Raw genomic sequence first — 12,739 nt, forward strand, 5'->3', positions numbered from 1 at the left:
ATCAAAATATCAGTGAGTAGTGTCACTTATTGGAAGAGCCATCCAATAGCTGTCATTATTACAGAACTGCTTCAGCTGTTGTGTGATAGGCCCCAAGTATCTCTAAACTGCACTGAAATCCTCTCTGCAAACTTATCTTTAATTCTGCCCCACTGCTGCAGCTTCTGATGATCAGATATCACAGCACAGATGATCTCTGCATAAACTGACTCAGTTGTCACAAGGATGCAGCATGTTTCAGTAGGTCCTTTGGTATCCCCAGTAACTCTATGGAGCTATAAGATCTGTGGTGAAGATCTTCTGGGACAGCATCTAGAGACTGAAGGCCTCAGGGCATCTTACATAACACTTATCAGGCAACTGAATTGAGCCTGATATATATATATATATATATATATATATATATATATATATATATATATATATACACACACACACACACACACACCCATTTAAACAAAACAAAGTGCAATAGTGCAGGTCTTTTCTTGCAGGGTGGTCCTGGAAATTGGCCTCTGCTATAAAGCACCCATGGGGAATAATTGTGGTGAAAAAACAGTAAAAAGGAACACCCACATTTCTTTGTTTTCTACTCATGGGCTTTGCTGGTTTGGGATTTTTTTTTCACCAACTCCTTCAGGTTTTTTGTAACTTGAGTATTTAAATTAGTGAATCCCACATCTGACTCCTCACTAACATGTGCACAGCACAGTTAAAGGCAGTTTATGTATCACATGTGCAAGCTTGTAGTCTAATCCAAACCCAAATCATAAAACCCTGATATTTCACATGATCATAGCCAAGTACAAGACTCTTCTTCCTTGAGGATTTAATGCTCTGCACTGGACAGACCTCAAGAGGACAACATGTGTAGCATTGGATGAAGACTCCAAAACTGAGTAGCACAGTAAAGCAGAACATACTCAATTTTTCTACCCTACACATTCAGTGATCACATTTACTGAGAGTAGCCACTGCAACAACTTGAATGCTTTCTTCTTTATCTTCAGAAAAAGAAAAACACCCAAAACACACAAACCCAAAACCCACCCAAAACAAAAGTAACAGACAACAAAATGAAAGTCAAAGAAAGACATCAGTGTCTATCTAATTTTAACAAATGTAAGTTACACAATTTCTTGAGACTGACTTGTAAGAGATGCAGAAGAAATACAGAAGTTAAAGCTATTTTCTCTCAGAAACAACTAAAGATAGCATCCAAGCAGTTCCCATAGTAAATTATACTAATTCTCTTCATGAATTATGAGGTACAATGCTGAAGCCAGGCTCCCAGAACCTCCTATTTCCAGTGAAAGCCGAGGACATTGTTGGGTTTTCACACCAAGATTTTTGGACTAGCTCCATCTACTTTTAAAGTGCATAGTCTGTAGAAGAGTACATGTGAAAATAAACCATATTTGTTGTCTTCCCAAACACTAACTTACTTCAAATTACAACCTTTGCTTTACACAGAACTGGTATAATATTGTACTAAGTAGTAAGTGCAAGTTTCCATACAGTTCAAAGATTATGGAACATTGATGACTGCTTTTTGTCTCAAGCTACTGGAGTTCTCTGTCACTGAAGTAACAGGCTAAGTCAACAGCTCTGTTTATGAACACTTCCAAAATGACAAAAAAAGAAAAAACAGGTGCAAAAATAGAAGGGCAATTTTGCTACAATTAAAAATGCAAAAGCTTTTAGCGAAGATTCTGGGGTTTTTTTCTGCTGATATAAACAAGATAATGCAGTTAGATTTCTGTCCACATGAACACATCCCTTGGCTCTGTTCACTTACTGGTCTGATGTTCTTTCATGCTATAACTCTGCAAACTACAATCTCTGCCACTTACTACTTTTTCTCCAACTAGTTTACTCCTGACTTGTAATTTGGAGTATTTTTTAATGTCACACTTGCACAGTACTCATTAACCTCTTCTATACTTACTTATACTCCTTCAGGGTCTTTAATACTAACTGCTTCTGAACCTCCTTCCTGTAACTCCTCTGTATTCTACTGGTATCAACATAGAATGACAACATCGCCTAATCCTTCCACAGAGTGAAGAAACAATAACCTGCATGAAATAAAACATAAGTAGAAATGAAATTTTGTAAGGCATACATCTAGCCTGAGAAAAAAATTGTCTCCCAGGCAATAGCCATTTTTCAGCAGATGCTCAGTCTTTTTTGTAAGGCAGTTGCTTAACAGCACAAAACTGGAACTTTTTTTTATGTAGATCACTGAGTTCCTCTGCCAAGAAAAGATCATGGAAATCCCTGCCCCAGCAAATACCCACTGGGATAAAAAAAAACAATTACCACTTGATCCATGGTACAGCCAAGCTAGAAATATTTGCCTGTACACTTGGAAATTTATCCTACTGGAATCGGTTTGCACAGTTCCAATCCTCAATAAGCTTAGAAAAAGAACTTAAACACCAGAGATTAACAACAATATCTCCCCACAGAATACAGATAAAGCTACAGCAAAACACATTTTACTGGTCATATTTTGTGTGACTCCTTGAAATACAAAGGTGGCAATATACCACTCAGAAGTGTGCTAAGACACGTATTAAGTATAGTCTCCTCACAGTTAAAATGGACATATTAGCCTTGATTTTTTGCATTCTAGCTCTTCCTGAGTCAGGTCTTTTACAAAAAGAAACAGAACTGTATGGAGGCATCATGATTTATACAAATCGTCATTCTGCAGAGTGCTCTTAAATGAAGAAGCATTGGGTCTGAGGGCAGAAAATGGGAATCGTGGAGGGTAAAAGTAAGGATGGTGACTTCCAGATCCAGTCTGAGTTGGAAGAGAAGGAGTGTCCAGGATTCTGAGGTGGGTTGTTTACTCAGGAGAGACTAAGTCAGCATAGCACTGAAACCATCAAACGTATTTCAAGTACCATCATAGGTAAATACAATGTCACAATCCATTTTTCAAACACATATTTTGTTCCAGTATGAATTACTTCTCTAAAACCACAAAATCTACCTACAGACTTTTGCTACATAAATAATCAGGGAAGAAAGGCATTGATTCCAGAATTATATAAAAATATGTGAAAATACCCTCATTAGTATCACTGCAAACATCTAAGATTTGCCATTACATAAGATATATTTATTAGTAATACTGCAGGTACCTAATACTTGCCATTAGAAAACTGTAGAAAATAGTCTAAAGCTGAAATGTTATTTTTCATTCCTGAATGTTCTAGAAGTGCCTCATTCAGATATGATTGGTACTTTTCTTGTAACAAAAGATCCAAGGAAACTAAGTGCAAACAATTTTCTTGGCCCCATTGGCATTGTAGACTTCTCTTTAGTTGCCAGCTGACCACGAGTCATAAACAAATTTTGCTGCTACTGTGTCTTCGACTGCCATACCTGAAAAAGAATTAACATCACCTTCAAACATTCTTTCAACTGTACAAAAATTAGCTTTGAAAAGTAACAAGAGGACTCAAGAAATTATCTAACTGGACAGCAAAAGAAATCATTCCCCATCCCAAACACCTACAGTGTTACAGTCAAAGTTTATAGCCATTGTGTGACTGTTCAGTTTGCTATGTGAAATTAATTCAATTCCTTTAATTCTCAGTGCTCATATCACAACTTGGCCCTTTCAGACACATCATGCAGCTCAGAGCATGGTAATCCATCACTGCTCACACTTTGCCCCAGACAGCTCCAGTCCCAAGTACACTGTCACATTGTCTGCAGGTCAGACAGACTCCAAGGCATTCAGGTCAGAGCTGTATTAATAAATGCTGCAGTCATGTGTTGAATAATCATGAAATGGAAAATGCATTTCTTCCTATTGTTTGTTTACTTTCCTATCACTTTTCATTACATCAGTTCTGCTAGACAAATAAAAAGGGAAATAGAAAAGGGAAAATGCAAATTACATGCTAGTTTCTCATGGACAGTGACTTGCCACAGCAGTTTGAAGATGATCAGCAGCTTTCCCACGCATTGGGGACCTAATAAATAACAAGGCATTGTTTTCTGTCAGACTTGTACACAGGAGGGATTGTTCTTACCCAGTGATTTAAACACTGTTGTTTTCTCAGGCAGGGCTGGTTTTGTTCCCTTCACTACCTCTCCCAGCTCAGCAAAAATCTCTGCCTGTGAAACAAAGACATATTTATACAAAAATATAATATCCATACATATGTTGAGAAAACTTTTATTCTGAGTGACTTCAAAACAAGTAACTTCTCCACTTCTGCTGTTTCAGAATAGACTCTTTTCCATGGTGAAGCACATCAGTATTCAGGCAAATAATAAAGAACCTGGATAGAAGTCATAGAAGAGTGGAATAGTTTCCAGAAAAAACAAACAGTTGGCAGACTTTCCTCAGTCTGTTTTTTTTTTACAGTGGATAGACTGTTACTTATCCAACAAAACACATGGGATTGCACACACCTTGCAATACCTGGACCTCTTATGTTAAGCCTCAAAAATGGAAATTATACTTGTTCTGCAAAAACATTACAAGACAAAAACTCCACTAAACCTAAAAGAGCCTCTGCAGACCACTAGCTGCCTGCTTGGATTCTGCCATCCATTCTCAAGAGGCCTGATGTGTGTCAATCACACTGAAGTCTTATGAAAAGAAAATTACAGGTTTGAATGAATCAACTAAAAAAATATATTAAAATAGCTACCAAACACTGCAGGCAATGTAGGCCTTTCAAAAACCTTGTTTGTGTTTGTTGCTACCAAACATAAACATCAATGCTGAAAACACACCACTGTGATAGAGTGTCACATAATGGCTGATCTCTAAAGGTCCTTTCCAACCCCTACCATTCTATGATTCTATGTTTTGGCATAGACACACAGGAATCTGTTTGAAACTACTTACTTTTCATCCTGTGCCTGGAAAGTGGTAATTACATTTGATGCTCTAGAAAGTTTCTGTGCAATACATCACCAGTACCAACTCATTTCAAATACAAACCGTTGCCACAAAAATAAAGTCCATGATTGAAGAAAGTCTTACCCCTGACAATATAACATCTCCTGATTCTGTAAGAGCAGCCTCTCTGGAATCCACAAACAGAACAGAATTCTTCATCAGTTCATCATCCAGTTCTCTCCAGTCTGGCCTGCTTGCTCCAACAGCTACAGTAACAAAATTGATTAACTTGAGATGAACACTTAAATTCAGAAACACATTTGCAAGGTGCTAATTCTCTAAATTTCCACTGATATCACTACAACATTTTGTCCAACCCTTCAAATTACAGCTCATTAAGATACACAACATCCTTGACCTCTAGTCATGCAGATGCTGCTGCTGACAAAAGTCTCACACTGGCCATAAGCACAGTCAGAACAACTGGAATCAATTGGCCTTTGCACTTAAACCTGCTGAAGAATTAAACTCTTCAGGAAGCAGAAGCAACATTCTTTGCTGGCACTGCTTTCAGCTCTTCAATACACCAGTCAATCTGCTCCTCCAAATAATGTTGGTATAGAAGAGAAGAGGGAGTAGCAGTGCTTAGCCCTTCATCATCTCATATCTATACAAGAAATGTGAAGTTACCAGCAACTACATAGAGGTACAAAACAAAATTCCCTGCCAGCAGTTTTGTAAATCACACTGATAAACAGGTGTGGTAATTATTCTCTGCCTACACAGGCACTGTTGGAATAAATTTGATCATTTGGTGACACAACATAAGGAAGATAATCTGAAGTCTGTACAGACTACAACTCTTCTGCAAACAGTAACCTGTTTCTGCAACTGCCAAATTAAAAAATAAGAAGTAACAAACTCCTGTTAAACAGAATTAGCTAACAGCTAATACAGCCCAACCCCCAAAACATACAATTCTTAGTCAGTAGAATATCCTTGTCAGCAGACTCTGGGTAGCTGAGGCATAAGAAACTTGTCTCCCTTTAACCGTATCTCTTGTACCTTTGTTCTTCCTCAGAATTCTTCCTGAATTTTATAACCTTTTTATTTGATTCAGATTGTGTTTATCATACATCTATGAAAAAGAGTCAGATTTGAAGAATCTCGATTATCCTGAATAGATGAGAACCAAAATATTGTGCAGCAAAGACTTGCACATGCAGACAAGGTTCAATGTTACTAACTAGGATTTTTAAGCCCACAGCTTTCAATTATTTCCTTGTAACCTTATAAGTAGCACAAGTTGAACAGACTATGGATTTTTGGTTATGTGGGGAAACTGAAAACAAATTGAGGAGTTTAACTTATACCAAGACCACTATCAATTTGTTAGGGGCTAAAAAAATCCCCCACCAGAATTGTTATACTGAAGTAAAATAATTTTTAGAAGTGTCAAATTGTTATGGGATAATAAACTCCATGTTGCCTTTTCAAACATCACAAATGCCTCAACAGAGATAAAAAAGGGGCAAAGAAAGGAAAGGGGGGGGGGGGGGTGACCTCAACAACTGTAGATCTTAATTGATTGTGGTTGTATGTCTGGTTTCCATGCCATTACATAACCCAGACAGCAACATTCAACAACAAAGGACTAAATTGAGTATGAAAATTGGTAGGATGCTGCTGGAAAGAGGGACTTTTCTTTCAAATTCACCTTGGACAAGACACTTTTGTCTTATTACCATGGTATTTGGGAAGTGCCCAAGGTCAACTGAACCAGTCTCACAATTATTAAAACAAACAAATGTGAGCATGTCTAGAGACTCCAAGCAATAGTGTGGCAACATCATTACAAGGCAAGTCAAAGAAAAAGCTCAAACTTCAGTCTTATTAGAGGTCAAATGATGAAGTTTTTAACTCAGTTACTGGACCTTCTTACCTCAAGTTTATTTTTTTTTAAAGAAAGAAAAAGAAAAATCAGTGTGATCATCCCAAAAAGGAACAAACAGAGGGGCTTACCAAGTTGGATGAAGAAAAGATGCCAACTGTCAGGGAAACGTTACAGCGAGCAGCAATCACTTTGGAAATAATGTGTTTGTATGGATTATTTAAATGGATAGAGACAACATGGTGGCAAAGATGATGCACCACTAGGGAAAATAAAAAGCATATTCTATGCTCTAGCAAAGATCTACTGCTGGAATATGCAGGAATTCTGTCTCCAGACAACCAAAAGCACAAGGTGGGGAAAAGTGGGCCTCACTAAAGGGGAAAAGTCAAAACAGAAAGAACATCCATTCTGAGAAGCAGAGAATACTACTTTTCAACAACACTTGACGCTAAACAACATGGTAATACATGTTTCCTTTAAACAATAAGAACGTAGCATACCATTGATATGGGCACCTGGTTTTACCCACTCTCCAAATAAAATTGGTGTTGTTGCCATCGTGACTGTTATAATGACATCAGCCCCAGTAACTGCCTCCTGAGCAGAAGAGCAGACCTGCACTGGCCCATTAACTGAATTAGCAAACTTCACTGCCTTCTCTTTGGTGTGATTCCATATCCTGATCTTCAAGGAAAAACAAGGAAAAAGGCAAACAGATTAGGCTTGCAGAATTTCTCCTTGCTGAAACAGAACACTTGACTTCAGCTTTCAGTAAATACACACAACTCAAAGGTGGGGGGTGGGTTCCCCTTTAATGTTCTCTGCATACAAGAGACTGAATTTCTTGTGGGTCCAGTTACATTTGAATGACTGATTTGTGATGCCAGAAAAACAGCCCCATGTAGAGCTGTAGTTATAAGATTAATATATTTATTGGAAATATTTGTAAGGGAAAGTCATAGAAAAGCCTATCCAATTATGGCATACACAGTAGGATTTTCTCAGTGAGAAAAACCATCTGATAGGACTTTGTTTCCAAACCATTTTTTGTTTGTTTGTTTTGAAGACAAACATTTGAGCAAGAGACTCCACAGCAGTTCAGAGTATCCTTCCATTTTGCAGAAGGAATCAAAACATGATTAATCCCTTAATTTCTGTGGTGAGTTGACTTTGGCAGGACATCAGCTGCCCACCAAGCCACCCTATCACTTCCCTCCTCAGCAGAAAGGGGCTGGGAAGGATGAGGAAAAAAACCCAATAAGACAGAAAAACTTGCTGAGTCAAGATAAATGCAGTTTAATAAAGTAAAAGCTTATTGCTGAGTGGCTATCATACAGTTCAGAATATCCCTTTAATCAGTTTGGGTCAGCTGTCCTGGATACATCCCCTCCCAAGATCTTGCCCTTCCCCAGACTACTGGTAAGGGGAGAATGTTGAAGAGACAACCTTGATGCTGTGCTAGCACTGCTCAGCAGTAGCCAAAACATGGGTGTTATCAACACCTCTCTAGTTGACAACACAAAGCACAGAGTTCTGAGGGCTGCTATGGGGAAGTTAACTCCATCTCAACTTTATCTATAGAAAATGCTCCTGAAACATAATAGAGAAAAATAAATGTATCCTGTTAAGATGTGTCCATTACCTCTTTAAATGTGAACAGCTCTGTGAAGATATCATAATGGCTGTATGCTTGGACACCAGCTCCCAAAATGCACAGCACTTCTGCAAAAGCTGGCATTAACAACTACACAGTTTCAAATGTAAAAAGAAAAGATGTAAGGACAATATATTAACAGATATGTCAAACATCAAAATACTACAAAAGAAAGCAGTATCCTTAGTCCTTTTAAACAACAATCAATAGTTTTATGCAAAACCTACTATTGATTTCTGTTTATACATTACCACTATATATATTATTTTTTTAATGCAAAAGCTAGTGTCAATCACACCAAAGTACATGTTGGCTTAATTTCTGGTTTGAATTGTCCAGCTCCTGAAATTCAGACTTAACATGCAAGAGCATGAGGCAATGCACATTGTAGTATTAGTGTAAGGTATTACACATATGTGATTAAATGTAAAATGATAGTGTTGATGTCCTGCACTGGCTGAAAAGATGGCTCATAATACCAAAAGCTATCAGTACTGAAAGTGGTAGCTGTGTGGGTAAATTGGTCCTGGTAGCCCCACACAAAACCTTCTTTTTCTATTCACTAAAGCCATAAATCATACCACAAGCATACCTTGGCATTGTAAGAGCCATAATACATACATATCAAGCATTGTAAAAACAGGGATGATTCTGAGGAACAAATATTAAAACTCAGTTCCACAGTTGCTTTTGGTTTCCTCATTTAGTTTTTGCCTGTGATTCATCAGTACTTGGCACTGAGAAAGAGAAAGCTGCTGGAGTCCAGCCCTCAGCTATCCTTGTGTCTTGTTTATTGTTGTGGCCACTCACTTCTGTACAAAAAGCTTTGGAATTGTCAAGGCTCTCAGTGCTTATTCTGCTGCAAATAAATTGGAAAAAAAAAAATCTAATTGGTTCCATTGTTCAGTAGCAAGAACTCTTTTTAATGTTCCTTTCAAAGACTCTGAAGGACTGATTTCAAAGGTTCCTTGCATGAAAGCATAGGTCTTTGAAAAGTAAATGGCATAAAGAGGACAAGATGACAACTATGAGCTAAACTCAAACACTCCTGACAATTTCCCCAAACAGAGAACAACGAAGGATCTGATCTTGAAGGCCCTTTCAGCAGTCAAGCTCCTTTGAGGCCAGCTAAGCCTTGACTGTGTAAAAATTGTCAGAATTGCCTAAGTATAGAACAGCTGAGATGAATGAGGTCCCATAACATCATGGCTGAGGGATCCATTGTAAACTGTTCTGTCCCTTGGTTCAGGGGAAGCTCTTGGGGACAGGTTCTTCAATTTTACATCACTTTAGGTCTATTGCCATGGATAGTCACACTGGCATAAAGACTGCCCCTAAGGAAGTGGTGAGATCAGCCTTCATTCTGATTCAAAGCTAATGGGTGAAAAACAAAAGTATTTTTCAGCTCTAGCTCTCTTCTTATTGCCTCATCCTTGGAGGTAAAGACTAAAACCCTACTGTGCAATGGCTGCCAAGTTGTTCTCTTCCCACTCTTAGAAGTTCAGCTAAATATAGCTTTTAAAAATAATTAAATCCCAACACTTTCCAACTGAAATGTAAATCAGCATACAGCAAAATACACCTCATCTGTTTTCAGACATTGAAGTTTATGGCTGTAGCCAGGGACAGTCATCTGGTGACAACAGAGAAACTGATAGACAGCCTCCTCTGGGTAAGTCATTCGTCTGTCCTGGGCATCCTCTAAGAGGATCCACATTACCCCCTGGAAATGTGCCTTTTTCCTCTTTCTCCAGGTCCAGGGCAACCCATCTGTCCTGGTCCAACAGCTGAAAGTGTACATCCAGACAAAATCAAGTTTATCAACACAGCTATAGCACCCAAAGATGTAAAACAGCATGTTAAAAATAGACACAAAAGAAAGAAAATGACAGAAGATGACTTGGTGAATTCCCAGAACAGTGTGCAAAACAAGATACAAAAAGTAGAGCTCAGATTCCTTCTTCAATCACACACAAAGTATTAAAGCCAGACATGACTCACTCAAAACAGAAAACTCCAACTTTAAGTTCTCCCTGAAGGTACGTACATTATAAATCTAATTTAAAGCTGTATTTGATGAAAACTCACACACATTGAAAGTCATTTACATCATTCCTTCTAGTTATTTTATATATAACACCACTAAATCTGCCCTGATTTAGGAAACAGAAGACATACCTTGGTGGCAATTGCAGACACTGCAGCTGTTCGTTTTGCTGTAATGACACTGCCATCTAGGACCTTTAAAGATAATTCACACAGACTGAAACAAACACTGAGACTGTGAGTTAATACCAAACGTTTTCATCCAATTTGTGAATTATGTGCTATTACAGGGCATAGATAAAACTATAAAATCAGTAATTACTATTATAGCAACCATACAAAAATCATACATTTAAACTGGGGCAATTCTCTGTCTAGTCCAGTTTTCCCATGTCATTCCACCAGCACAGAGGGAGTGAAAACTGCTCAGAGAGGAGCCACCCCTAACTCACACATCTCTTCATACATCACACTGCCTTTGCCCTCCAATGCAGGGAACAGATCAACAGAAGTGCAATACTCTGCACTCCACTAAGATCAGTGAAAGTTGTTCAGTCCTACACCATCTTGGTCTGTACAAAGGGATGACAGAGAACTACGAAATTCCTTTAATATGTATCACACACAGCAGAGTATTTCTGCCTAACTACGTATTAGTTGCTGTGTATAACTGAGTTAACAATTATACCCTGTTATACCAATACTAAGCCTTTTTAGATTTAACTTGAGATAGTTCCAGATCAAGTCATTCAGAAAAGTTACTTTTCCTTTAAAGTGCAAGGTAAACTTTTGCTGATCATTTCTCTCTTCCAGTCAAACCTGTGAGCAGTCAGATTCCCTTCACATCACAAGTGGCAGTGAAGAGTAGACAAAGTACAGATTAACATGTAGGAGAGATATAAAGCTTTAGAACAAATCCTCATTTGGCACAAAGACATCCTCATTAATGGTGTAGGTAAATTCAAGCTAATTTGCACCAGTTCCAGCTTGTAAGAATCAGAAGCAAAAACTGAGAGAACATGAACAGAGAAGAATGCTCAAGCAACTCACAGCTTTTAAAGAACCATTTCTCGGGTCAAACAAAAGGATGGTAGCTTGGTGAGAAGGGACAGAGGAATCCTTCATGTGCTCATAAAAAGTCACCAGCTTGGTTGTCAGAGCATCATCTACAGCACTGTAAGCAGGCATGACTCCCAGGAACCTTGTAAGAGAATTACTGCCGTTACTTATGTACCTTAGTATGGGAGCCTACAGCCACCGGAGTGCTTAGCGTCAAACGTTAACTGAGCAGTTAATCAGTAACTGTATCAAAGACCTTTTTCAGATGCTCTAATCCCTTCTATGACGATCCTTCCCCGCCGCAGGCCGGGGTCCGCCTTGCCGCTACCCGCCCCCGTTCCTCCCTCCTACAGGGATGTCCAGCAGTACCGGACGGCACTGTCCCACCGTCCCCCCACCCGGGGGCTCCGTCACCCTGCCTGCCCCGGCGCCGGGAAGGCAGCCCCGCTGCCCGCCTCACCCGCCGTGCCGGTGCACCGGCACCACGGTGCGCACGGGCTGCACGACGCCTCCGGCCGCGCCGGCCGAGAAGTTGGCCAGAGCGGCCTCCAGCGCCGGGAGCAGGAGGCTGGCGCGGTGTAGGTGCTTCTCCACCTCCTCGGCGCCGATGAAGACGGGCACAGGGGAACCCATGGCGAGTTTTCGTCAGATGCAACCACTCTAAAAAAAGCCAACACTACATATGACTCAGCATCCCCGCACCGCCCCTAAATACCCTGCGAGGCGCTCCCGCCCCGCGGCCCCGCCCCGGCCCGCGGCCCGGCCCACCCCGTACCCACACCCATAACCGCGCCGCCGGGGTCCCGATTCACCCCTCACCCGCGCTGCGGGCCGCCGGGGTCTCGTTTCAGCCCACGCCGCCGGAGTCCCGGCGTCCCCGCTGTCCCTGCGCGCCGCGCTCCCCTCACGGGCACGGCGGACACGCTCCTCCCGCCTAAATCGCTAGGCGAGCTCCGACGCCCCGGGAGCAGCCTGTCCCCTCAGGCAGCGCCGGTCGCCGCCGTCACCCCCCTCAGGCATGGCTGCGGGGGAAGGCGGCTGCGGGCGTCCCGCCACGGGCCCGCTGGGATTTATTCCCGGCTCTCCACAGCCCGAGGGCACGGCCGGGACAAACGTGCCGTCCCCGAGGGTGTCCGGGCGGCGGAGCCACTCTGCGCGTTCGCCTGGCCGCCCGGGAAGCCCGCGAGGTGCCGCTCTATCCCCGGGGCGACAG

At 40.9% G+C, this 12,739-nt stretch overlaps 1 protein-coding gene across 3 annotated transcripts; it reads right to left on the reverse strand.

The window, feature by feature from the left end:
* Positions 1-814: 814 nt before the first annotated feature.
* Positions 815-12,674, reverse strand: CRYM (crystallin mu). 3 transcript variants are annotated; one of them, XM_061991877.1, is made up of 9 exons: positions 12,346-12,674; positions 11,987-12,186; positions 11,518-11,668; positions 10,600-10,662; positions 8,410-8,511; positions 7,268-7,451; positions 5,018-5,139; positions 4,053-4,137; positions 815-3,396 (listed from the first exon to the last, which is right to left on the reverse strand). In XM_061991877.1, exons 2-9 carry the CDS (start codon positions 12,157-12,159, stop codon positions 3,332-3,334), a joined length of 945 nt encoding a protein of 314 aa, XP_061847861.1. In that variant the 5' UTR covers positions 12,160-12,186; positions 12,346-12,674; the 3' UTR covers positions 815-3,331. The 3 variants fall into 3 exon arrangements, with proteins under 3 accessions (XP_061847861.1, XP_061847863.1, XP_061847864.1); XM_061991879.1 differs by lacking the exon at positions 11,987-12,186; XM_061991880.1 differs by lacking the exons at positions 11,987-12,186; positions 12,346-12,674 and adding an exon at positions 11,783-11,929.
* Between the last annotated feature and the right edge of the window lie 65 nt (positions 12,675-12,739).

The sequence above is a fragment of the Colius striatus genome, chromosome 3 (assembly GCF_028858725.1).
Source record: "Colius striatus isolate bColStr4 chromosome 3, bColStr4.1.hap1, whole genome shotgun sequence".
Lineage (NCBI taxonomy): Eukaryota > Metazoa > Chordata > Aves > Coliiformes > Coliidae > Colius > Colius striatus.

What these genes read in the sequence shown, in the direction of transcription:
- CRYM (XM_061991877.1), bottom strand. Translation starts at nt 12,159, where the DNA reads ATGGGTTCCCCTGTGCCCGTCTTCATCGGCGCCGAGGAGGTGGAGAAG. An exon ending in GAAATGGTTCTTTAAAAGCT is followed by an intron (nt 10,663 to 11,517) that starts GTGAGTTGCTTG and finishes TTATCTTTAAAG; the next exon opens with GTCCTAGATGGCAGTGTCAT. An exon ending in AGCTGTTCACATTTAAAGAG is followed by an intron (nt 7,452 to 8,409) that starts GTAATGGACACA and finishes TTTTCCTTGAAG; the next exon opens with ATCAGGATATGGAATCACAC.